We start from the raw sequence: 25,787 nt of genomic DNA on the forward strand, positions 1-25,787 counted from the left end.
CTTACATGAGTGCTTAACTTTTTTTTTTCAATTTAGCGTTCGTGACCTCAGAGCCTTGATTTGCACATATTATGCAACAGCGTCGGATGTCTACTCATGCATCGATGCTACAAAAATGATTGAAACCCGCCACGGAATCTAACGAAACGCCTAAGATTTATTTCCTAGCGCCCATGTTAGCATCGGGCGTTGAACATACCCTAAGGCGCCTTTGGAACAAAGAAACATCGTAGGTATTTTAGAGGATAAAATGCCTATAGAGAACAAGTCATATGGTTCCTTTGGGACAAAGAAATGTGAATCCTAGATACCTTCCAAACTTTAGTGGGATGGGCTCTTTTGGTAGGAATTTCAGAGGAAAACAAACATAAGGTCCTCCGTCATGCTTCTCACCTCTCTGTGTCTATAGTTTTGCCTCTCTTGTTCGTTTTGCATAACATCCAAACACCGACGTCTGTGAAGTTTTCTTGTAGTTTTGATTCAATTAGGAAATCAGGATACACATGGACGTATAAGACATCCATCTAGCCTGGTTATTTGCTCAGCTTGCCATATGAGTGTCGCTTTACATCAACGTATCATGTTTGAAAACAAATAGTATCTTATGGTCTTAAATTTTAAATTTGCTCAGAGGGTTCACGACTGGATGTATGACATCTTTTTATATGTGTTTCCTATTCTTTATGTTTTGGGGTTCTTAATTACGTTCCACACGGGGTCTAAGTCCATGGACAATACATATGTGTATGAATTTTTTTGGTGATGTTTCAATTCTTATAAATAAGTTTCTTGCAAAGTTTCAATAAACAGTTCTTGCGCATGTGATTTTTAAATCCGCTCTATTCTAGATATGCAGTTGCAGATGTGCTCCCAAAAACATCGACTGTCTATGAAACTTCGAGTGTGTTTGGCTAGGTTTATTGATGATGGCTTGTGGCTCATAAACTAAAAGGCTATTGGTGAGTATTTGCTTACAAACCAAAAGGCACCTATTTATGTACCTTTGGTTTAGCTTTCGGCTTATAGCATGGTACAACGATATCCTATAAAATGAAATGAAAAATGGAGTTGCGTGCGTCAAATTAACCGGTGCCGAAACAACTTTCAAGTTTTAAAGACGATGGCTCATGCATGCTCAGATGACATCTAGCTCGGCATGGATTAGTTCAATATCTTGTTCGGTGGCTACCAATTTATTTGATTTTGCAAACCAGTGGCCAGCTTGTAGGGGCCTTCTGTAAATCTGCTAGTGGCCAGGTTGTAGCTGGATCTGGTCCATTCCTTATCCATCAAACGGTCCATAAGTGGCCGGTGCATAGGATACGTTCTCCCATTCTTAGCGGAGGCTTTGCACTCTTTTCTTTTCTCCCTCTCTGCTGGTTGGGCAGCAGCTGGAACGGGAACGGCCGGACGGCACAGCACACTGCACACGTCGCATCGTGGATTCATGAGACGACGACGACGAGATGCTCGCGCTTGCTGGACCTAGATTCCGCCGGGGCCACGCGAAGATCTCCTCGCGCTTGCTCGTCAGCTAGCTCCCAAAAAGCTGGGGCCGTCCACGTCCACCTACAGATATGCTGAGCCAACTCGCAGTGGACACGCTCACGGTCGGGCGCTCCACGGCTTTTCTCTACGGCGGGGCGGCGGGCGTACTGATGCTGCGTTGCTGATTAAAACGACGCCTGCCTCAGTCCGTGCCCATCGAAATCATGTAATCCCTTCCTTCCATGAGCTAATGAGATTTGTCTAAATCTACATGTATCTAGATATAAATTTATATTATAATATATATAAATTTTAATAAATCTTAAATATGTTTCATGAGATGGAGACAGTACATAGCCTTTTATTTATATTGAGATGTGTGTCGAGTTGTATTATACTCTCTCCGTTTCACGAAAGTTCTCTTAGGTTTGTCAAAATTTAAATATATTTAGACACTATCTAGTATATATATAGATACATCCAATAATTAGTCAAATCAAAGACAAATTTCATGAGACGGAGAGAGTAGTTGGATTTGTAATTAACATAAGGTTGTGTATTAGAGTCGAGCACTTGAATCCTGACATAATATACAACGGAATAGTGCATAACTAAAATAGAATAGTGCAAGTTGTTGGTTAGATATAAGATCGTTCTTGGAGACAGTCCGGTGCCCGTGGAAAGGGTGCTGGGCCAGCGTGGCATTTCGAGATCTGATGTGTTTGTACACCTTAGCGAGCTTATCGTCAACCGTATCATGATAGTAATTGGGGAGGAGCGCTCGTTAACCATGCCCCGTAGATGTAGGTCTTGATCGCTGAACTACGTTACTAAATCTTGGTGTTATGTTGTGATTGCTTGTCCTTGTATGGTCTACTTTGTGCCTCCCACGATAACAATTTAATTATTTAATGAAGTCTTATAAAGTAAATATAAAAACCAACTCGCTAGCGATAGTGTTGCAATGCTACAAACTTCATGAAGGAGGTGGCCATGTCAGGGTTTGTGTGGCCTGACTTAACACGTACACACATTATCTTAAAACAGATGGCTCGCCAAACCGTTCAAGTGTAGGTTTCGTAGCAGAAAACAAAAAGATTGTAACTAGTGCATCATGTTTGCTAAGATCTATTTAGGAGTAATGCTGACTTACCCTCGTAGACCGAAAGTGGTTAGCGTTCCGCTAGAACGTGGATGATGTAGTCGTACTTCGTCGGCAACCTTAGGTTCAAGTTTAATTCTCCTAGTACGGCGTCAAGTGATGCAAGTACAACACCTCGTAGTTTCGCATACATATGATGCTCAACGACGCTTTCGTCTCCATTCCACTAGAGATGCGAAAGTAGATCTTCTGAATTTGGATCCCTGCAGCGCTCATGCGTACTGGGTGGAGTAAACTCCCTCCTTGTGAAGCTCTTCGAGAAACCGCACGCAGGAGAGAGAACAACATAGTGCCACTCGCTCCGATTCAAATTAATTGCTACGAAAGTTTGTTTTAATTTAGTAAATCTCTGGTAACTAATTTGGATTAGAGGTTGTGGTGTAAATAGACCGTCTCGTCTCACCAATTGAAAATACCCAATCAGCGATCCTAAACAAGCAGACTGTTCATGCCTTTTTATTTTCTCGAAACGGAACGTTGTTTAAATGTTTTCATCTTGCAGGTAGGACCGTAGGAGTATTTGCTTTGATCGTTTTGCAACTTTGAGTTGGTGTGACATCGACACTCTGCTGCCTCGCGCAGTCGAGATCGCCCATATTCACCCTCACCCACTGCGACTGTATCAAAGGTACAGGCACTCACACTGAATCAGGTTTCACATATTCAATGAATCTGACTGAAAAAACCGATTCAGCTTGAGACTCGGATGCGCCTGACAGAGAGGGCGCGGCGCAGCGGCAGGCCATGCATCGTGGGCCGGACATGGCCACCTCCGCCGTCCTTGGAAATAGCCAGCGTCAAGGCTTGACTGAACTGCCACGTTGGTTCAGATCATCAGACCAAGAGCATCTCCGGCCACGTCCTTCAAAGCGTTTTTCAAAGAAATTTAGGTGCACCGGATAAAAAACGTTTCAAGCCGTGTCCCTTAAAGCCTTTTTTTATCCGGTGCGATCCGATACGGTGTTCGGCACCTCGACCCCGTTCCCGCTACACAAGGGACGCTCCGGAGACGCCGGACACAATGAAAAGCGAGGCGGGGAGTGGCGGGACTGACGCGTCAGCAGCACATTGAAGTTTAACCTAACCGCCGCCTACCTCGCGACGGAAGTTATTGGCGCGCAGCGACGGTGCAGTTCCGCAGAGGCGCAGCGAAGCGTCTCGTCACGCCTAGCTCTGCGTGCCGGCGTTAATGAGCGACACCGCTCCCCCGTTTCCCTCCGGCTCATAAAAGGGCCGCTCTCTCATCGTCTCTCTCACACACAAACCCTAGCGCCTCTCTTCCCAACCCTAGCCGACACCATCTTAAGAGTCGACTCCATGGCTGGTAGATGCGGAGGCCGAGGTCGCGGCCGCGGTAGAGTTGCACGCTCATCGTCGCCTGCGACGCCATCGTCTTCATCGTCGGATCTGCAGGAGGAGGAGCGGCGGGTGGTGTTCGAGTTCGTCGTCGTCCTCAAGGGCAACCCACACGGCATCCAGAGACTGCCGGACACGTTCGCCGACTTCGTCGCCGATGACGAGTCGGGCTCGCTGCATCTGCAGGAGGCTACATGCGGCTGCTGTCGGTGGATCGTGGACGTGATCTACGACACGCACAGCAAGATGTACCTCCAAATCGGCTGGGAGAAGTTCGCGCGCCGCCACCACCTCGAAGCCGGCTTCGTGCTCATGTTCTCCTACCTTGGTGAGGGGGACATGAGCGTCAATGTGTTCAACAAAACAAGCTGCCGACGGCACTACCATGGCGACAACGCCGAGGAGGACGACGACTAAGTGTTGTTTTTTCGCAGCGAAAATAGGCACGGAGGTTTCTGGTTGTTCTTCCTCGAAAGAACCAACAGGGGCACCGTCAACAACTGTATTTTCCAGTTTGGGTGACTGGGTGTGCCTCCGAGTGTTCTTTCTTAGCAGCGAACACACGAAACCTGCGATGCCAATACTAGTTAGGTTTAGTTATTTTTGCAATGTTTTATATTTGTATCAACCATGGTTCAAACTATGTATTAGTTTGTGGAAAACCATGTTCTAAAGTATATCTTCTTGTAAACCACGTTCCCAATTATGTATTAGTTTGTGGAATGTTTCTTCTCTTTATTGAAATAAAAATGCAAAAATAAAATAAAAAAGAGAGTATTTTAATGTTGGGGGCGTTGTTTGGAGAACGTGGCTGGAGAGCGACGTTCCAAACGCGACACGTAACACGAACGAAACACATCTTCAAATGTTCGATCCAACGCTCTTTAGGGATGATTTAGAGGATGCGAGTGAAGATGCTCTAAGCATGCATCTGCATGGACACAGGACGCCGTGTGTGTTTGCTTCGCCGAAATCTTGGGAATTTCAAGACCTCGCGCCGGAGGTCTAGCTAGAAGCTCCGATGGTGGCGGGGGCAGTGTGTACGTGGCGGGCGGCCGGCGTGGACCATAGACGCCTGCTTTTGTTGGGGCTCAGTAGTGCCGGCTGTTGCCCACTCTGCATATCCGCTCGGTGTTCGAGTTCTTCTTGATCCGGGCGCTGCTTTGGACCATCCATGGCCGGCGGCGGTCGTGCTTCTCCGAGCAATAACGTAGGTACAAGGCTCTTACCGCGAGTAGTATGTTCCGACCTTTATTATTCTCAACGATTTCAGAACCGATGGTCGATAAGCTGGTGACTGGCGAATGTGCCCGTTTGGCGCAACTGGATTGGAGTCCCGTTTTTTCTCTGTTTTGCTTACAAAGGGTTGTTTCTTCGTCATAGTTCAAATCTTCTCACCTCCTGTACACCTGTACACTTCGAATTGACCTATGAGCGTGATTATTTCGAGTCGTCTAAGAAGTACCACATGAGGAACGGGTAAGCCGAGTCCGTTTCTCTCTAAGGCATTTTGCATTTCCCAATCAAAAGGTATGTGTTATGCTGTAATATAGTTGGTTATGTTTTAGAGGTTCTCTATTTCTTAGAAATACCCCTTAATCCTATGAAACTTAGCTGAGATTTATCTAAATTTAGATATATCTAAACATTAAATGGTATGTAGATACATTCGAATTTTAGCAAACCCACCACATATTTCATGAAAATGAAGAGAGTAGTATTCTAAATCATCATCGAGAACAGCCGTATCAAAAAATCAAGATTCCGAGTAACAAAATACTAGAATACCTATATTTGATGGTTATCAACAGTGAACTGGAAAATATGAGACTAGACCGTATATGGCTATTAAAGGGTAATTTACTAAGGGTTGTATAATTGGAACTTTACATTGGATGGTATCGCACTTAGTAGATTTGGGTGACCATGTTTTCCTTCTCCGCCACCTCTATGCTATGTTTCTTTGGCTCATGTTCATCCGATCTACAAGTGTGAGTTGTTTGACTCAGCACAGTACCCATGACAATTGTTGTGGCCATTTTTTGGCGTTTGTGACAACATGTGAACATGTAACAGTGTTGTATCAACAATATCTTCTCTACACAGATATTTCTACCTTACAGCTGGCTGCATAAGAAAGAGGTTCAACGAGATAAAATAATATTTGAAGTTTACTAAACCTCACCTTATATACGACCCTTTGAAAAGTTGGTACTCTAAGTTTGTGGAACAAGCACGGGAAATCAATATTGTTTAAATACCACTAAGAATATATTCATTAAAAGGTCAAATAAGACTCTCCTCACGTGCAACGCATGTGTTGCTTTTCGATCATTTCCCCCATGTAACACTTGCATTGATGAGAGAAAGTTGCCGCCATCAAGCAACTTCACCCAGTTGCCGCCATCAAGCAACTTCCACCTAGTTTCTATCGATGCCAGTTTTCTTCCCCTTCCTTGCAAGTTTGTCATTTTTTTTTATCTTTGCCTATCTTTCTCTTCTTGCCCATTGTGCATAAGGGACAAAGAGCCTACCGAAGGCAACATCGAGGAATTTAGGATTTTGGCCAAGCTAGATGCAAACATATGAAGGCAAAGTTAACCATCAACACATCATCACTGTCTTCTATACATATGTTTTTGTAGATGACATATAAATTAAGCAGCATGATATATAGCGCCTAGTAAATAGGCAAAAACATGGTACACCAAGAAATGTCTCTAAGAGGGGAGAGAGATAGAAGGCGATCCTAGAAATGACATAGGGTTTCAACCCCCTCGTCGACGATGTTGCGAGTCTACCCCATCTCCGGTGGCCTTCAGGTCTTGAAGGTGCGGGCGGACCACAGCCCCACGCCGGCGGGAGGGTTCTCGTTCTACTTCTTTTAGGTATTTGAAGTATCTTCTTAGAATGGTGATGTGGTGGCTATGTCGTACAGTCAAAATAAGGTCACCCCTGATCTATTTCGCGTTTCAGCTGTGCGCCTAGCGACGGAGGAGGGCGTGTGGAGTTGTCGCCCCATTGGATCTCGTGGGATCCGATCGGTGTTCTGTTAGTTGAGTGGTTGGAGGTTTGCCTATTTGTTCTATGGTCCTCATCTTTTGAGCGATGATTGTTGTTGCAAACTTTGCCTGGCTCCGGTGAGGGAGAGGCGAGGGCGGCGGCGCCTCTTCTGCTCGTTCCAGTGGTTGTAGTCTTCATTAGGTGGTTCAAAGACCTATTTATAGGTTTTGCTACTTTTAGAGCTTTTTATACTGCTATCAATGGTTATTAATATATCTATGCACTGTTTTTGAAAAAAAGTTAAATCAATTGTTCATGCTTCAGAACATATAAACTAAAACAATAAGTATGAGAATAAAAAGAACAAGTGGCAGCAGACCCATCAACGTTGACTTGCCACCCCCCCCCCCCATGGCGTTCAACTTGTTCAATTACAACCAAAAATAGCACGCATAGATTTTAATTTTATTGTTTGTCGAGGCTTTGCAAAGTTCTTAGGTCCGTCACTGAAAACAAGAATAAAATGTAAAATGATAGGGAAGTAGACATGGATGTAATTTTTTTATCTCCAGTCTAGGGTCTTTTTCTTAACATAAAACTCGACGAGCCCAACTTTAAATTAACAAAACCATGAACTAGCCATGAGTACAACGACACAACAAAAATCAAAATAGAAAAGAAAACAAAACTGGGGTTACCAGCTAGATATACAAGCACCGGTGATGCAAAGCTACATGCCTACAGCTTAAACCAAGAAAAAGTCAGACATAGCAAAGCAAGGCTCCGAACTATAAGATCTACAAGATCTCCCGAGACTACATCTAAACATCGGCAGCTCGGCCTGAATCTTGACGCAACGAGAAGCCAATGCGTGGAACCGCACCAAACTTAAGCAGCACACACGGCCGCCTAGCTGGCTAACTGTACTAGTGAGTAGACGAGCCTCTAGAGTTGAGGCTCTAGAATTTAAAAGGGGAACTTCATGGCAATGCCTCCGGAAGGGATACGACGCTCACGAGCGTCGCGTTGTCGGCACAGGGGAGCCGTGCAATGCTTTTGCGGAAGCTTCATCACCCACCCAAGAAAAGCCCAAATTTTTGCACCTGCCATCAGGACAACTACACAAACTCCGACGAGAGAGGCCGCGCATATCGAAGACACACCGTTTATATGAAGACGTCCAATGCTCTCGGTCGAAAACACATGACAAGCTCTTCAATTCTCCCATGGTGAATATCCTCTTTTTAGTACAACCTCCCTCTTGAGAAAAACCGGAGCCAGCAATAGGTTTTTTTTTTCTTGCAGGAAGCGACCAAATAGATAGACGGAACAAAAAGGAAAAAATGGATGTCTCGTACAGTGCGAACGACCACAGCATAATTCCCAAATGGATCGAAAAGGTCCCCAAAAATAAAGGGAAAAAACCCCATTATTCCCCACATCCACAATTCCAGAGTCGTAGCGGGAAGAAGAGAGACAGGGGTTCCCCAGCACCAGCTCAGAGAGGAAGGAGCTTCTCCAAGTGAGCAAAATTATTCGCGCCAATTGGGAGCCATGGGCGCTAACGGCCACCCGCCGCCTGCGAGCGCCGCCGCGCAGAACGTGTCCCACTCCGGCGGCGGCGGCGGCGGAGGAGGAGGGGGTGGAGGAAACCCTAGCTCCGGCGGCACGGCGGCGGCGCTCCGGCACGACCCGGGCCTGTCGCGCGAGTGGTCGCCGGAGGAGCAGACCACCCTCGACGAGCTGCTCGTCAAGTGAGTCCCTAATTTACGGGTTTTTTGCGCTTTCGGCAATTCGGATGTGGTGGATGCTTCGAGTTCTTATTACTGCGGATATTTGTGGCTATAAAGTATCGATATTTTTGAGTAATTGATTAGACTACAAGTTGGCACTGCATCCTTTTGAGTTCAGATTAATCAATCTTCTTTCCCCTCAGATTCACATGTGAATGCTTCTTGCAATGGCAGTGGAGCAAATAATTTTGTCAGATTATATATTTTCCACCCTTTATCCTTTATCATTTGTCCATTTAGTCTTGTGTACAACGTCAATTCTCCTTATAGCTGTATAATGTGGTAAAACACCTATGCGAAAGGCACCGAGACGCCTTGTTGTCATCAAAATGACAGCAGAATGAATAATACTACATCTAGGCTTGCAAGTAACATGTATTGCTTCAACAACATTGTGGAGGGGCTCTAGGAATCCTTTAGCTCTGCACCATAATTTTGCACCTTACAGTTCTGGTGATGTTTCTCTGCATTTGCTCTCAGGTATGCATCTGATGCACCTGTTATCCGGTATGCCAAAATAGCCATGAAGTTGCCAGAGAAAACTGTTCGAGATGTGGCCTTGCGGTGTAGATGGATGAATGTGAGTAATATAGATTTGGGGCGCATCTTCTTCATTCCTGTTATCATGAAACCCAGTCTTCCCCTTAATGGGTTTCAGCAATGATTTGATGTTATGTATTCAACCTGCAGAAAAAAGAGAGTGGTAAACGAAAGAAAGAGGACCACAGCTCGTCAAAGAAAAGCAAGGACAAAAAGGTTTTCCAATATTTCCCCTTTACCCTTCAATTTTCATGACTGTTATAATGCAATTGCAAAATCAATGTTATAGCAAGTTGGGAATACCAGCATCTTGTTGCACATAGCCTGGGAAGTCAGTAATGGTTCCTCTAAATTGACTAACTTTTTGTAATGATTGTTTTCCAACGTAAGAAGTCAGTGTAATAATCTGTTCTAAAACTCAAGCATATTAGATCTACTAGTATTCAAGAACCTAGCCTAGCTTGGTTGGCAAGGCAGTGCTGATACCACCCAGCCCGCCCGTGTTCGAGCCTTGCCTCCGCAGTGCTGCTCATATTCAGGGTGATAAGAAAAATCCTCCGGCAACTTAATAATAAGATCTACCAGTATTTCTTTGATATTCGATAATCTGCGGAAAAAAGTGTCTGCTAATAATCTCAATGACTGTGCATTGCAAATGCGTGTGTGAAATTAAACTATACATATTATAAATGAAAGAATGTACACTCCTTTTGAGGCTGTACAGACTAGGATACAAAACATCTCTGAACTTGAATGAAAATCTTAGTCACAGGTTTTGTCTGGCAGAAAATAGTTCGTGACATAAGCTGTTTAGGCCACAGATTCATGCTTCAAAATGTAATGGAAAAATACATCATATTTTAAGGGAGGCCATTGCTTTATTGATTTTCATCCCCAAAGTCCGAGAATATGCCATGTTAATTTATTTATTTTAAGGAACAATGTGGATTTTCTACCTATGTGGCTAGGTACGCATAGGTTGAGTGTCGTATGAGATGCGAACCGAGTCTGGTAGTCTGGGAAAACGTTGAACCCACGTTGTTCTTGTTCATTCGCAAGCGGTAGCACAAAGTCTTTTGTAAAAAACTTGTGGCGTGGTGGTAGAGCATGTCATCTGCAGCCCGTGGTTTTTGTACTCATTTAAAGGCAAACGGTGCGAGTGCATGAGCTGGCCATGACAGCAAGTTGTATGTGTCGGTGGCATGCATGGCGTTTGTTGTTTTCCCGCGCGTCAAACGATCCCCTTCGGTACAAATACTGCCCGTGCTGTGCTGGGTGGCTGATCCATGTGAGGACCTTTTTCGGCTTTTTATTGCTGATGATGCCGTGCTGTTGTTTGCCTCTATTAAATCCCCTTACGTCAGTTGAATATGTACACTTGGACGTGACCTCAATCCAGCGGCAACAGTGTGTGGACGTGACACTTTACACGTGTCTGCCATGCAGTGACCTTTTTAGGAATGTCGACACCGGGACGGTGCGGGGTAAAAGAGAAGCGGGCGGTCCATTGAACCACGCCACACTGTGTAGTTTTGTTGAAATTTTTTTTTTCTTACAAAAATATGCTATATAAAAGTGTGAACCAAAACGGCTACTGGAACCGATTTGTGCTCTTATTATAATTTCAATAGTGTCCGCCGTTACGACTTCAACCATAGACGTTTACCACTATATTAGATCTGGCGGTTAGATGGGCGTGCGTAGCTATGCCCGTGGGTAGCTCACTATTTTGCTTTTTAAGGAATATATTTTACTTCTATGCAACATATGGGCTGTGGGTCTTGGTATTGCCAGCAGTATATTTTCTCAATTGGATGAATTAGACTCGTATTTTCATGTTATGAAATTGGATATAAGGTATGCTGGTAAGTTAGATGCATCTTTCTGTTTAGATAGATGACATATTAACACAAGTTTGGTATACATTAGTTATCTAAACAGTTGGCAGCTCAGTTGCCCTTTTTCATGAAGCAAGCAACAAACAACATTTCTTTTGTCTAAAAATAAACAAAACAAAGTCTCATCATTCTGTGGTTCTGCCATTATCTTGACCAGGCATCAGGGCCTTTACTCAAGCACAGAAAAACCAGTTGTATTCGTGATTGTGTAGCTATTGCACCTCGTTTAAATCTGAATAAGCTTTAAACTGACGGCTATTTCACTGCTGCAGGAGAAGGTTGCAGATTCTTCATCGAAACCACCTGTTCATATAGCTGGAAGGCCTAGTGTTCCTCCATACCCCCTTCCATCACTTCCCATAGACGACGACGAAATTTCATCCAAAGGTAACTCATATAATTGTCGCTTAATTATTTCTCAGTTCATATGTTCTATTTAACTCTTTACTTTGGTCCATATTTATTTTGCTGAAATGTAGGACTGTTTGTGTTGCATGAAGCGAAAGTGATAACCTGCTCATCTGCAATAAACCTTTTTACGTTATTGGTTATAATTCAACATCACATTAGCCAATAACATGATATGTTTATATCCACAAGAAAATCATTATGATACACACATCATGATTATCCTATAACTGTACCATTAGCACTACTTTTTTTTTTTTTGGAACATGGGCGGACTGTGAAGGGTCCAGCAAGTAGCACTACTTTGATTCAGTTGCGGTGACAGCTACAGTTCATTAGAAATGCAGTTTCCTTTTCCGGTGGTATCCATTTTTTCTTGTATGATGTTGTCTTCTGCTGATGTTTCAAACATCATTGGAGATCAGTTGTCTGAATCTTGGTCACATAAGAGTTCTCATATCTTAGAGACAGATTCGTTCATTGAAGAATAAAAATGTGATTCTTCACATGTCAGCGATAATTGTGCAGTTGTCCTTCTCAAAATGAATTTTCTATGATCTCAATGCCTGGAATAAGAATTGCTCGTGTGAGTACTGGAATTTTGTTTCCAAATTCAGTTCCACAACTATGCTTTACATCAAGCGTGTTCTTGCTTATCTTGATAGTGGATGTTGGGAGAATAACCTGGTCAACGATACTCGCAAACACAACTGTTTTGCATGTGCTTTCCAAATGACATGTCCAATAGTACTATGAGAATATATGCATTTATTTCTTGCAATATCCTTGTGGACTGTTTTTGTATTACTAGCGATTGGGTACGTGCAATGCACACATATTTCTTCACACTGTACTAAAAATATTCAAATGTAGAAACCTCCATATGTATAGTACAATAATTTGATGCAAAACTATAAATCTATATGGCAAATAACATATCTATTTTTTTGGCTGGAAGGCAAGTAACATAATCCGAATCCACATCTCAAAGAATTATGTTCGCAATATTACAATTGCTAGTTTGCTACTAGTGCTGTTAATTTCGTAGAACATAAAAAAGCATGTAGCACTACTTCAGGATACATCCTGCTTTAGCTAAGTGTTCAGCTATGATTTTTATTTTTGTTTCATGAGTATAATTCACAATAACTTGGCAGTCCAATGGAGCGTCAGGGGTTACTGAAATGATTTTAATTGTGCATTTGAGGGGAGTAACTGTAGTTATCGACTCAATTAAAGCTGAATAAGATAGAGGAATGGTTCAGATCAACTGGATCCCACAAACTCGTACCTTTTATAGGTATAGAATATAGATTTGCATTTTCTTTTCAAGAGCAGTTCATCTCGAGGTTTCCAGGATTGTGACTATTGTTATTGATGAACTAAACACCGAGTTTGCTGAGTTCCTTGCTTTTATGGCCTTTCTGCAGCAATTGGAGGTCCAACAGGAGAACTCCTCGAAAACAATGCCCAGGTTCTGAGCCAAATTTCTACAAACCTAGGCACCATGCAGGTATCCTCCTAAAATTTAAGATGGTCCTTTTGTGATGATTGCAAATTAACCTTTCTTTTATCTGATCCTTATGTCAATTCTGCAATTTCCGCTCATTTGCTGTTCTTACATCTAGTATGTTATATTTTTTTATTTACTTGGTTCTTGATTCTTTCATCTCAGATACAGGATAACATCTCTCTGCTGTGCCAAACTCGAGATAACATACTGAGGGTGTTGAAAGAGTATGCTTTAGTCCCTTTCCTTTTGTTGAATTTTGAAAAAATTTACGTGATGATTCTGTGAAATCAATTCAAGCGTTCTTGTTATTACTTTCTAATTAGTATTCTTTGTGGACCCTCTTATCAGTAGGCACAGATAAGTTTGCTTTGCATGAGGAAAAGATAAATGTTAAATGTTGCCTGTAGGGCCTGTCATTTCTTCCACCATTTCATTAGCACATCATATTGTGGGTATGTGTCGATGGAAGTTTTTCATGTGACAAATCATAGTCTAGTCTTCACAGTAGATGAACTTCTATTGCTAGTAGAAACTTAAATCTGTAAGGTCATGTTCTTTGTGAGGAATTGAAGAACACAAAGATCTGCTCTTCATTGTCCAAAAGTTACTAAACGCCTGTACCCTTCAAAGAGCGCAATATGTTGTCATCTCTCATCTACCTTTCATTTGCAGAAAGTTCTTTATACGTCGGAATTTGTTTGACTGTTCCAAGATTTCAAGCCTTCATTCTTGTTTTCTTTTGATAATATGCACATGAGGTGAGTTTCATTCATGGATATATCAAGTTATAACTCTTGACCAATGTTTGCAGGATGAACGATGCTCCGGAGATCATGAAGCAGATGCCGCCGCTGCCCGTGAAGATAAACGAGGAGCTTGTCAACTCGATACTCCCCAGGCCAACTGTACCTATGCAGTAGTAGGGATAGCAAATGGAACATATCTTCTGTAGTCTCAAGAGCCCTCTTAGATAGGCAGCTAAAACAATAAGTAAAGTGTCAGTCCGGTCCTAGTTCGTTCGGTGTAGAACCTTTCTCTTGTCCTTTTTTATTATTTGAAACATGTTCCGACTTCCGTGTAGATGTTCTTCCAACTGTTACTGAAATTAGGCTGTTGGAACATGTACCGGGCTACCAAATGGTTGCTTCTACCGCAGTCATGGGCTTCCAGCGCTGGCATTCTTTGTACTAGTCTATTAGCCTAATATATGATGGAATGGGAGTTGAGTCGTTGACACTAGCCTTGAGTGATTTTTTTTTCCGATAAATGGAATATATTAATATTAAAAGATACCAATTACACCTAGCCTCTGCAACAACGCTCCACCTTAATGGCAGTACGGATGCACACAACCAAAAAAGAGTAAAAAAAACTAAGAAATAAAAGTCCCGCTACAGCCTTCTAGACCTAGCAACAGCAATACATCCACCATCGTGACAACACAGACTCTCCAAAAGCGATGCCTCCAAGAAAGAAAAAGTGCACCAGCGCCATCGTCGCCCGACCAAAGGTCTTAGGTTTTCACCCTGAAGATAGTCCCCACTCTCAAAACAATGCCTCTAACAAGAACATTGCCAGGCACAACCAGTTAAGGTAAGACTCTGAACTTTCCCTGTGTTGCCGCCCCCACATGCATATCACTGCTGCAAGCCCGGAACGCCAAGCAGATCCCTCAGCATCACGTTGACTCGAACCTCCTTTAGCCAGTCCACCAATCCGGCCTTCATGATATTCCTTCTTCTGACTTCACCATGGACCAAAAAATCACCAGATGTCAACACAGAATATAGCTTCGCAGCGCTCCCTCCGGAACCAAACGGTCGGAATAAAAACATGGGTGCGCGCGACCGAATACCATCCGATCCAGCAAACTGCAGGCAAAATATGCAATGTTCCATTCGCCAGCGGAGCTTTTCGGAACTCATCTCTCCAGCCAGATCAAAGCAAACTGACCTCCGGTAGATCTTCATCTTCGCTTGCGAGAAACCCGAGGACCGCCACCAAAAACAAAGCAAGATCAGCAGCCCCCACGCCGCCAGTCCCTCCCGCCGGATCACCAGGGAAGAAGACGGCGGCGCGGATCATGCGTACCACCGCTGAACCGTCACCGGGGGCGGAGGCCGCCACCGCTCCACCGAATCCTCCATGGCTACCGACGGAGAGTATCAGGCCCCGACCAAGTAGTCGTGCCGCCCGGCTTCCTCCACCGGCGCTTCATCACCTCCCATGGAACGATACCGTGGAAACCCTCTCCTCCCCCCTCGTCGTTCGACGGAAGGGGCGCCGCCACCGCCGCCGTGGCCGAGGCCGGGGCCGGAGCCGGGGCCAAGGCCAGGACCGGGGCCAAGGCCGGCAGCAGCGGCGGCTGAGGTGCGACGGTCCGGGGGCGGCTGCTCGGAGCGAAGCGGGTAGATCCTCCGCCGCCGCCCGGGAGGGGGGCGGGAGAGGAGGAGGCGGCGGCTAGGTTAGGACGCAACACATGGATCGGGTGAAGGAAAATAACCACGAATTAAAACGAGCTGATTGATTAAAACGAAGGACTTAATACTATATTGATCTAGAACTTACTTCATTCTCGATCACCCGATTTCACGTGTATCTAGAGATGTGCAATTGCATAACCATCACAACTGTACATCCATGTGCAATTCTAATTTTGACGAATCGCAATGCAAAATCTAACAGTTCTAGTGTTTGATCTAGACCTAACTTGATTCTAGAACTAGCAAAAGGGCAAAACAAAAATATTGGTCTGCACAAAGAGATCCCAACTTTAAGTCCTCATCTGATTCCTCAGGAGAATGTTAGAACAAGGGTGTATTTTGTGTTGTTCACGTTTTGTCAATATTTATTTTGTTTAGATCAAAAGGGGTGAAACCCCCTGGTTCCATTCAACATGCAACCAAAATGTCAGAGTTTTTAAGGTGAGCTGTGGGCTCGCTCAGTTGAGTGCGGAGACATGAAAAGCAAACAAAACAAAGAAAAGTAAAAGGCACCCAAACGGAACAGGCTCCACAAGAATATATCAAGGGAGATTAGTAGAGTTTTGACTAGTGTTAGCATTGTTTTTGCTGGGCGTGAAGCAAACATGGCTGCCCATCTATGTGCTAAACAAGCTAGTATTGATAGAAAGAGATGTCTGTGGATTAACTATAACCCAAATTTTCTTGTTGATACACTTTGGAGTGATCAGAGCAGAGCAGAGTGCTTGTCCAGGCATAAGAGCATCTCTAGTAGAGCCCAAAAAACGTAAACTGAAAACGTCGAGTTCAGTGCACAGAAAACGTGAGTTCTGTCTAAATTCGCCGTGGCGCAGAAATCGTATAATGGAACTGAAAGAGGAATTCGAAATGGCACGGGTAAAATTTAGCGATGATCATAGTTTTAGATGACATAGATGCTCCAATTGAGCATAGATTCGTACATAGTTCTTGAAATTAAAAACGTAATTACTGGACACCGGCAAGCGCAACCTAGCTAAGCAAAATGCGGCCTATATGACCTACGGCACGCGGCGATGCCGGTGCTGGCGGAGATGGTCGGCGGCGTGGAAGATCTTCACGCGTCGTCCTTGTCAAGCTCGACTATTTCGAGCTTGACGCGGCGGACACGGGCTTCCCGGCGGGCCGCCTCGAACTCTCTGACGTGGCGGACGGCGTTGGCTTCCTCCCGGCGGAAGCGCGTCCGAGCCTCCGCATCGCTGATCGCCTTCGCCTGAGCGACGACGGCCTCCTCCTCGTCGCTCCTGTGGACGTAGTCCCCGACGGAGAAGGTAGGCGAGCGCGCGGGGACGAGGTCGTCGTCCTCCTCGCTCTCCGCCACGGGCAGCCGCGGTGCGCGGCTCGACTGGCCGAAGGAGGAGCCCTCGCCGGCGGGCCCGTAGCGAGCGAGCTTCCCTGGGGGCGTGAGCCCCCAGTTCGTCCACCGGCGAGCGCTCCTCTTCCGAGCGCCCTCGCTCTTGTTCCACTTTCGCCGCTCTGCGTCGGTGCGGAAGACAGGCGGACACGACGGTGAGTCGCCGCCGCCCAATCCCGCGGCACGGCCGTCGGAGCCTCCACGGGAAGAGATCGCGTGGCGGCGGGCTTCGGATCGGTGGCTCGGGGTGCGTGGATTGCTCGTCGGAGCTGGCGACTGGCGGCGACGGAGGGAAAGGAATGGCGGAGGGGAGTAGGGTTTGCGAACCGAACTCCCCTCGTGAACCCTTTTAATACGGGACGTCCACTCGAGTTCTCGGGCCCCTGAACTTTGTTTACGGGCCGGCCCATGTTTTCGGGCTCTGTTCTGCGTGCGTTTCGGCCCGAACCCGTAAATTCGTTGGAAAAGTTCAGTTCCGACGGGATTTACGGGCTATGTTAGAGATGCTCTAAGAAACACATATTGTTACGAATCGACCGCAAAGCCCACAGAGTAGGAGATGAAAAAAAATAATTCAAACCCGAATTCTTATTTTCGCTTAACCACCATCAGGCCACCGATTCAAACGAGGAACCAATAGAAATGTTATTGACATCCGAGATAACAGCCAAACTTCTTTAGCTACAACGCATTTCGAAGAATAAATGCCTTGTTGATTCCTGTTCATTGCAAAATAAACAGGAACCATCGTCAACCGCTCTTCTCTTGCCGAGGTTACCCTAGTCAAAAGCTTACCATTTGACAGAAGCCACATGAAAATACGAATACGGGGAGCAATGTGTAACTTCCGTATGAATCGAAACAATACCAACATTGTTCACAATCCCATAAAAGGAGCGAACAGGATAAGTACCAGAAGAATGAAATAACCAAACAAGGCTGTCGGTAACAGCAGTAAGATGCACTGTTTTGATCAACTCAACCAGCTCAATGAGTAAATGACAAAAAACTACCACAATTGTGACGGTCGTGTCACGAAACTACCAAATGCGTTCGTTATGTCACATGACTACCATTTTTGGGGCATGGTTGTGACAAAGATCACTAATTTTCCAATTTGCGCGTCTTAATCCAGTTTCTGACAGCTGGAACCCACTGTCAGATCCTACGTGGCAAAAACCAATAATTTGTTTATGCTCATTTTACAAAAGACCCCCTGCTTCCCTTTCCCGAAAGCAATCAACTCCCAACCAGCATCTTCCTCGTTCCCGGCCACCGTCCGAGCACGAGCTCCTCCATCTCGCCGGCCTCGGCTTCCTCCCCGACGACGGGGGCGCGCGACGGTGGGGGCGGGGCGTGCGGCGACGGGCGAGCATGGCGGCCAGGCGGGGCGCGCGGCGGCGGGCACGCGTGCTGCGCGGCAGGTGGGGCGCGCGTGGCGGGCGGGCACGGCGAGCGGTTGCACACGACGGAGGGACAGGGCGCGCGGCGGCGGGCGGGCGCTGCTGCAGGTGGGGCGTGCGTGGCGGGCGGGCACGGCGAGCAGGCGCACACGACGGCGGGACAGGGCGTGCAGCGGCGGGCAGGCGCTGCTGCAGGTGGGGCGCACGACGTGCTGCTGCAGGTGGGGCGTGCGTGGCGGGCGGGCACGGCGAGCAGGCGCACACGACGGCGGGACAGGGCGCGCAGCGGCGGGCAGGCGCTGCTGCAGGTGGGGCGCACGACGGCGGCGGGCGGGCAGAGCTGCAGGCAGGGCGTGCGACGGCGGCGGCCGAGCAGGCACGACGTCGGCGGGCGGGCAGAGCTGCAGGTGTGACGCGCAACAGTGCGTCCGGGCGCCCCGCGTCCTAGGCGGCGAGTCCATCTGCGCGGCGGCAGGCGAGCAGGCGCGCGGTGGAGCAGCACGGCGGAGCGGCGAGCAAGTGCGCGGCGGCGTGCAGCGGTGGGCATGCGCACAGCGGCAGGCGCGCGGTTAGGCATGCATGCGCGCGGTGGGCATGCGTGCATGCGGCAGCAGTTAATGATTTCTATTTTCTTCATTTATCTTTCTTTATTTTTTATGTGAGAAATTGGACCTATGAGTGACACAAAATATATTCTAAGGTTATATTTGCAAAATGTAACTAGCAGTTGGGTTTTATCTGCCACGTAGTCCTGACAAGTGGGGCCAAATAGTCAGAAAACGGTTTAACACGTCTAACTAGCAAAATGAGTGCTCTTTGTCACGAACATGCCCCAAAAGTGGTAGTAATGTGATAAAACGAAGACGTTTGGTAGTTCTGTGACACAACTGCCGCAATTATGGTAGTTTTTTGTCATTTACTGCAGCTTCGTCAATTTTTTTTTTTAGATCAACAGGGATCTCTCCCCAGCTCCATCTATTTATTATCTATACCTAATAATAAAGGAGCTAAGGTTTCTGCCAAAATTTTCGTCCAACTTTTTTTTGAACGCTTTTGCCCTCCCACCAAACCCCATAATACTGCACTTTACCATTATACCGATTCGGTTTTCTTTTTCTTCCGAGGCAACCGTACTTCTATCGACACAAATCGACTGGGTCCTTTCCCCAACCGGCCGTCACTCCTCGATCTCCGGCGAGCAGCGGCAGCTACCGCCTCTGGCCGGAGGAAAGGAACCACCCGTCGCTGGTCCCTCGGATCCAATCCCTCCCGCGACTGAGTGCCCATCTTCAACGCCTCTGATTTGGATGCCCACCCTGACCTGCTCTGCCTCTTCAACGGCTGACTACTGGCAGGTACGTCAGCGGCGGACGGCTATATCTCGGAGGGGGACGAGGGGGCACCTAATGGGAGGAGGAGAGCAGCTACGAGCGGGAATGATGCCTGGCCCCGGTGTTGAATTGTGCTGGCGGAGTCGTTGGCAGGCGCTTCGACCTGAACTCTTGTGGTAGAGGTCCAGGATATGCCGTCTTCAGAGAAATAGCAGCAGGGCGTCTTACGCCTTTGAGCGGCGGGGGAAGTAGCTAGCTCATCTGGTTCGTGGCTAGATGCAGGGACCGAGGGGAAAGCCGGACTGCTGCGCGGCTTGTACGAGTCTTGTGCATACTGATGCACGAGACTCAGAGTTCTGTGGAGCTTTGTGCAGACAGGGGCGGTCGCCAGGGTACGTCGTCGTCGTCGGGAAGCTGCACACCATCAGCAGACCGAAGGCTCTGAGGAGCACGAGCGCTTCCTCGATCACCTGCCTCAGTACAAGACACGAACATGCCATTGAACGGATGGCTTCCTCTGCTCTGGCTCCTAAACGAGCCACCCTGAAACTCCAAATCCTCTCAGAATATTTTTCAGGTTCAGGCAAGACCGCGGCACAGGGCAAAACAAATTCGGTCTCTCAACAAAAGCAAAGCGTCCACCGGTATGCAACTACTCCAAAATAAATTCTCTATGTATATTAGAAGGGATAATATTGTTGGGATATTAGGCATTTTTAATAATTAAATCTAGAAGATATATCATCTCGAGGGAGACGAAGACCTTACGAAGTCGGGTGAGGTAGCGATAGCGGTGCATGCCTGGGCACGACTTGTATGGGATGTGGGCATCACATGCGATGGAAGGATCCAGTATTCTAGACCATTAGATGTGGAACATGTGGTACAGATCGGATTTGCTAGAGCAGGTGGGACAATTTTGCAAACAAGACCCCGTTGTCCTCTATATTTCTGTACCTTCCCATTCGCATCAGGTTCTAATCGACCCTAGTTCCCACATCGGCGAAGCCGGCGGCGATGGCGGCTGCTCCAGATGCTGTACCAGTCCATCCCCACCTGCTGCAGACGTGTATGGAGGGACACAGTGAAGCTCCTTTCCTCACCCCTTCTCTTATGGGGCGACAATCGAGTCCTAGCCATCGTGGCTACAGCTCGTCAAGCCAACTTGGTCCGTCCCCAGATCTTGCCGCTGCATCAAGATCCCGATCCACATCAGAGCCGGAAGCGCGATAGGATTTTCAGGTACTTTCACTTCGGATTGCATGTTCTGTAGCATTGTTCCTACAATTAGTGCTGAACTTTTCATATGTCTCATTGCACTTTGCTTTGAACTTTATATGTACTGCTAGTAATATTTTTTTAATCTTGTTTTATTCAGTTACATGGTCCTAACCATTCCTGGTGCTGGTTATGAAATTGAGTCAAGACACAGTTTTGGACAGTAAAGCATATCTTCTGTTCTATGTCATCGTGGTTCTCTACCTTACTCGAGGAAAAGAACACTTTGTTGTTGGGTTATTTGCAAGAATTGGCACAACAAGGTTTGAAAGAGGATGGTGTTTCCATTGAAAGTGCCAAGGATAGTTACAATGGCAGTGGGAGTTGCAGTGGCAGTGACGATGACAGTGATGAACAAGATGGTGCGGAATATTTCTCTAGTGGACCAGCAACGAGAAATGAAGCCGATCCTAGTTTGGTCGGCTTGTTGCAAGGAAATGCAAATGGCAGTATAGATATACCTGATAGGAACGGAGCGAGTTGCAAACTGGATGGAGGACCATCTGGGGAAACAACGAAAACCCACATCCCCTCCCAGATCAAGCCTGTAAAATGGAAATGTCCCTGGGTTTGCATTTGCCATTCAATAAAAATGAAAACGTCAGCCCAGGGATCACACGATGACAAGGAAATGAGCCATGCAGACTCCCAGGGAGGGTCATCCCAAGAAAATAAGGAAAGCTGCAGCTTACTTCTATTGTCATCACTTTAACATGAAGAAGACTGTTGTCCTGAAAACTTAACATTGCATAGTAAGTGTGATCTTCCTTTGCTAACATAAAACCTGAAACTTGCTCACACAAAGCTTCCTGCATCGGTCTACGAGGTTGTACATTGTTACATTGTGCTGGTGGTTGTGGTATCTTAGTAAGCTTATCTTTGTGTCTTCGTGTTTTATAGAAGATGATCGGAAAAGATGATGAGATGCGGGGCCCCTGTGATTAACCTGATGGAGAGGCGCTTGCACGTGTTGCAACTTGCAGATTATGGGCTTGAGACCAGAGCAAGGAAGCAGATGAGGCAACAGTCTGCAGCTGGGACGTCAGCAAAGCGGAAGAAGGGTAGCGGCTTAACCGCAGTCGTGTCTCTAATGTATCATGACATTTTGTTTATCCAGATGTATGTCATCCTGTATAAGACAATTGCTATGCTGAAATTTAGCTATATATGCAAACAATAATATCTTCTTGTGGGCAAAAGCGAGTTGTGTACTGAAGTCACTGATTGTAGTTACAACTTCTGAGAAGTATACGTTCAGTTTACTAGCATGTGAGCTGAACCTAGGAAGCTGAGATGGGCATTTCACATTTCATTTCATTTCATTTTGAACATTCAGATACTGAACCTTGAATGTGCTTAAACACTAAGATGTATGAGAGATTGCTTGATCGCTGTTTTTCATGTACAACTGAATGTATGTAATGCTTCTAAAATCTAAACAGGAACTGCATGTTCCATCTCTGGAAATAAAACAATGAACATTCAGGAAATTGGTGCCCAAGAAGATGTGGTTTATTCAACATATTAAGTGATTAATCTATGTACTCTTTTCTTTCTCTCCACAATTAACTTTTAATTCCATACAAGCTAATAAATCAACGGAGAAATGCATAACTGAATTTAAAACCTGAAGAGTTATAGGAGAATCCATAGGCGAAATAAAAATCACATAAAATGCTAAATTGGTTAATATGTCCATTGAATCAGTTTTTCAGCTCACTACATAGTACAGAGCTGCCAACAACATGAGATGTCCAGGGACGAACAAGCCAATACTAGCTTATATACAGTGATTTAAGGACCTCGAAAAGTCAAACATTTTCATTTTTTCTTCGGACATTTACGACTGTCATGTAGCACAAGTTCCTTGCATGTGCCACAAATGCGTGGCACCCGTACAGTAACACCTAATTTTTTCTTTGGCTGTGCCTTATTTTCCTTGTCTCTATGGCCCTTAATTCTCGAGCATGTGCCCCTCGCGTCGATATTTGTAGGTGTTAGGATATCAACTTGGGTAGGGAAGGAGCTACCAACAAATGATTCTTGTTCTTCTTGTGAAGTACGAGCTACATCAAGTGCAGACTGGAAAATAGTTGATTCCAGATCACACAGACCCGAATTGAGCAAGTCTAGTCCTCCACTTGAGTTTTTCGCATGCCGGATGAGATCTTCTAATTTGTTCCGTGCAACCGAGATCTTTCTTCTTGTATCCATGTCAATACAGTCAATGGGATTATCTTCAAGTGGATTTCCATATCCATCATAAACAATATCTCTACAGAAAAAATACAAGTTAAAATTCAGAACAGGCTTAAATCAATCAATATTCAATATACGAATGGAATTAAAATTACCTTTTGCACATCTTCTCCCATCTTTTGAGTACATAGAAGTTTGGAAGTTCATTTATCTTTGCTCCCCTCAAGACACGTATGACATGGCGGCACACAATGCCCTTGGACTCAAAAAGCATACACGAACATTTGGTTATCATGGTTGTTGTTTGTAAACGAACTTCTCTTACCTTGTTTTTTGGGTGGCTTTGATCACTAACAGACATGATTTTGAGACTCCCCGCATCCTTTGTGTCCTGGACATCGCAATGCTCTCTAGCAGCAAGTACCTCAGACTGAAACAAGTCAAAAACCTCATGAGTGAATATCAAGCTACCTTGTCTTTCTATTTCCCAACATGTCATCAATCTGGGTGTTGTGTGTAAGCTCGTGTGGTCAGCAACCAACTCCTCTTGTCTCTGACAATTCAGGGCTGTGTCAAATCTAAGCCAGAACTCAACAAAAGCAAGCTTGCGTCGAATGAAATTCTTGAAAAATGAGTTTTCACTCTCTGACCTGGAGGTGGTTCTGAGAATACCAGCTAGGGGAATGTCCATGAAGTATGCCGGTACCCATGACCCACGGATATGGTAACATTTTTCAAACCATTTGTTAGTTTCCAAGTCAAATCTTAACATTACATTCTTCCAATTTTCTTCGAATTCTGCAGGTGTTTCAGAATTCCACACACAAAAATTCAACCTCTTGTAGAAATATTCGTTGGTTCTCAATTCAAGCGGGACCTTCTCAGGAACCTTTCGCATAATGTGCCACATGCACAACCGATGCACTGTGTTAGGGAGAATTGCCTCAATAGCATTCCTCATGCTGCCACTCTCATCCGTTATGATAACTCCAGGAGCGATCCCACCCATGGATTTAAGAAATGCCTCGAACAACCATATGTAGTCCTCTGTCGCCTCATTCAGTAAAAATCCACCGCCCAGAAATACACTTTGCATATGATGGTTGATACCAGTGAATGGTGCAAAGATATAGTTGTATTGGTTAGTGCTGTATGTGGAATCAAAGGACAACACGTCATGGAAATGACTGTAATTTTTCCTACTAGTTGCATCTGCCCAAAACAAACGCAATAATGTACCATCTTCATCGACATCATACTCAAAGAAAAAAGCAGCATTGAGTTGCTTCAATCTACCAAACTGGTCCACTAGCATTTGAGCATCGCAGTTCTTGATTTTATTTTTGAACTCTGAATAGTAATTTTGCAAGTCTTTCTTCATGCATCCCACACGGTCAAACCCCCCTGCACCAACATGAAGTAACCTATATGCTTGGGCTGGTCCGATGCTAGCTTTGTGGCAATCAAATAGTGTTACTTTCGCTTTTTCACTTACTTTCCTGTTTGATCTAATCAGGTGTTGCTTTCTAGGGGATACTAGTTCATGATTGTGGTGCTCAATCATTGAAGCTATGTTATATTTGCCTTCAGTATCCCGATTGACGTAAATATGAGCATCACATCCACACCTTGTTACTTTGACCTTGCGTCTTTTATTTGAAGCATTTTTATCCAAGTACTTAACAGTATGAGTACCTTTCGTGGAACGGTATCCCTCCCTTGTGCATAAGAAACGTTTCCAGTGAACTACATTGTTCACCATCCTTTGTGGCCCAAGACGGACACCAAATCCCACGTGGTGTGCATAGTTCTTGTAAAATGTCTCTACAGACGCAATGTCATCAAATCTCATGCCTACTGTTGGTTTCATTGACTCATCGCACACTGGTATATGCAATGAACCCTGGAAAGATGAACAGGTAAACACAACTTTCATAGTTAGGAAGATCGAGCACACATATGCATGTAAACTCTCGGTATCGAACATGCCAAACGATCAATACATTTATATTCATGGTTTTTGGTTAACAGAACTTGTTCAGTTTGAGAAAATATATTTTATGAGATATCATGTGCTCATGCGAAAGGTAAACACATGAAATCCAGTGACCATTATAAAGTGTATTTGAATTGTGCAAAAAAAAAACATACAATCTTCAGTACACTTACATCTTGAGAAAAGCATTGTCTCTTCTTGGGTGTAGAGAATTCACTAAGAGGGAGCATCCTGGAACTAATCTCTGAAAAAGAGTTGGCATCACCTAATTCTGTCATTCCCAAGCTACTGACTGATTCTGCAAAAAATAAATAAAAGATCGAGCTGAAGTACACATGTTTTCCATGAAGAACCAGAAATATTAGCACTATTGACACCAAAACATCACCTGAGATAGTTGGCAAAGTACACGGATTGGCGGGGCATGCAAGGATTGGTGATGGTGAGGTTGCACTAGTCCCCTCCATTTGGAAGAACAGTTCTGTATTCAGATTCATATTAGTAACATGACATTAAAATCGAAATTGAATTTTTCTCTCTTCCTATCATGAGTTCAAAATGTGC

The 25,787-nt window shown here is 45.3% G+C and overlaps 2 protein-coding genes across 2 annotated transcripts; one reads left to right on the forward strand and one right to left on the reverse strand.

Annotated features, from left to right (window-relative positions):
* Nucleotides 1–8,409: 8,409 nt before the first annotated feature.
* LOC124669679 (myb-like protein Y) lies at nucleotides 8,410–14,397 on the forward strand. Its single transcript, XM_047206248.1, has 7 exons — nucleotides 8,410–8,763; nucleotides 9,283–9,382; nucleotides 9,493–9,558; nucleotides 11,513–11,627; nucleotides 13,079–13,161; nucleotides 13,324–13,385; nucleotides 13,973–14,397. The coding sequence occupies exons 1-7, from the start codon at nucleotides 8,564–8,566 to the stop codon at nucleotides 14,079–14,081; spliced, it is 735 nt and encodes a 244-aa protein (XP_047062204.1). The 5' UTR covers nucleotides 8,410–8,563; the 3' UTR covers nucleotides 14,082–14,397.
* Nucleotides 14,398–22,012: 7,615 nt separating this feature from the next.
* On the reverse strand, nucleotides 22,013–24,236 carry LOC124671785 (protein FAR-RED IMPAIRED RESPONSE 1-like). Its single transcript, XM_047208115.1, has 4 exons — nucleotides 23,383–24,236; nucleotides 22,928–23,303; nucleotides 22,204–22,316; nucleotides 22,013–22,115 (listed from the first exon to the last, which is right to left on the reverse strand). Exons 1-4 carry the CDS (start codon nucleotides 24,234–24,236, stop codon nucleotides 22,013–22,015), a joined length of 1,446 nt encoding a protein of 481 aa, XP_047064071.1.
* Between the last annotated feature and the right edge of the window lie 1,551 nt (nucleotides 24,237–25,787).

Source organism: Lolium rigidum, chromosome 7, assembly GCF_022539505.1.
Source record: "Lolium rigidum isolate FL_2022 chromosome 7, APGP_CSIRO_Lrig_0.1, whole genome shotgun sequence".
Classification (NCBI taxonomy): domain Eukaryota; kingdom Viridiplantae; phylum Streptophyta; class Magnoliopsida; order Poales; family Poaceae; genus Lolium; species Lolium rigidum.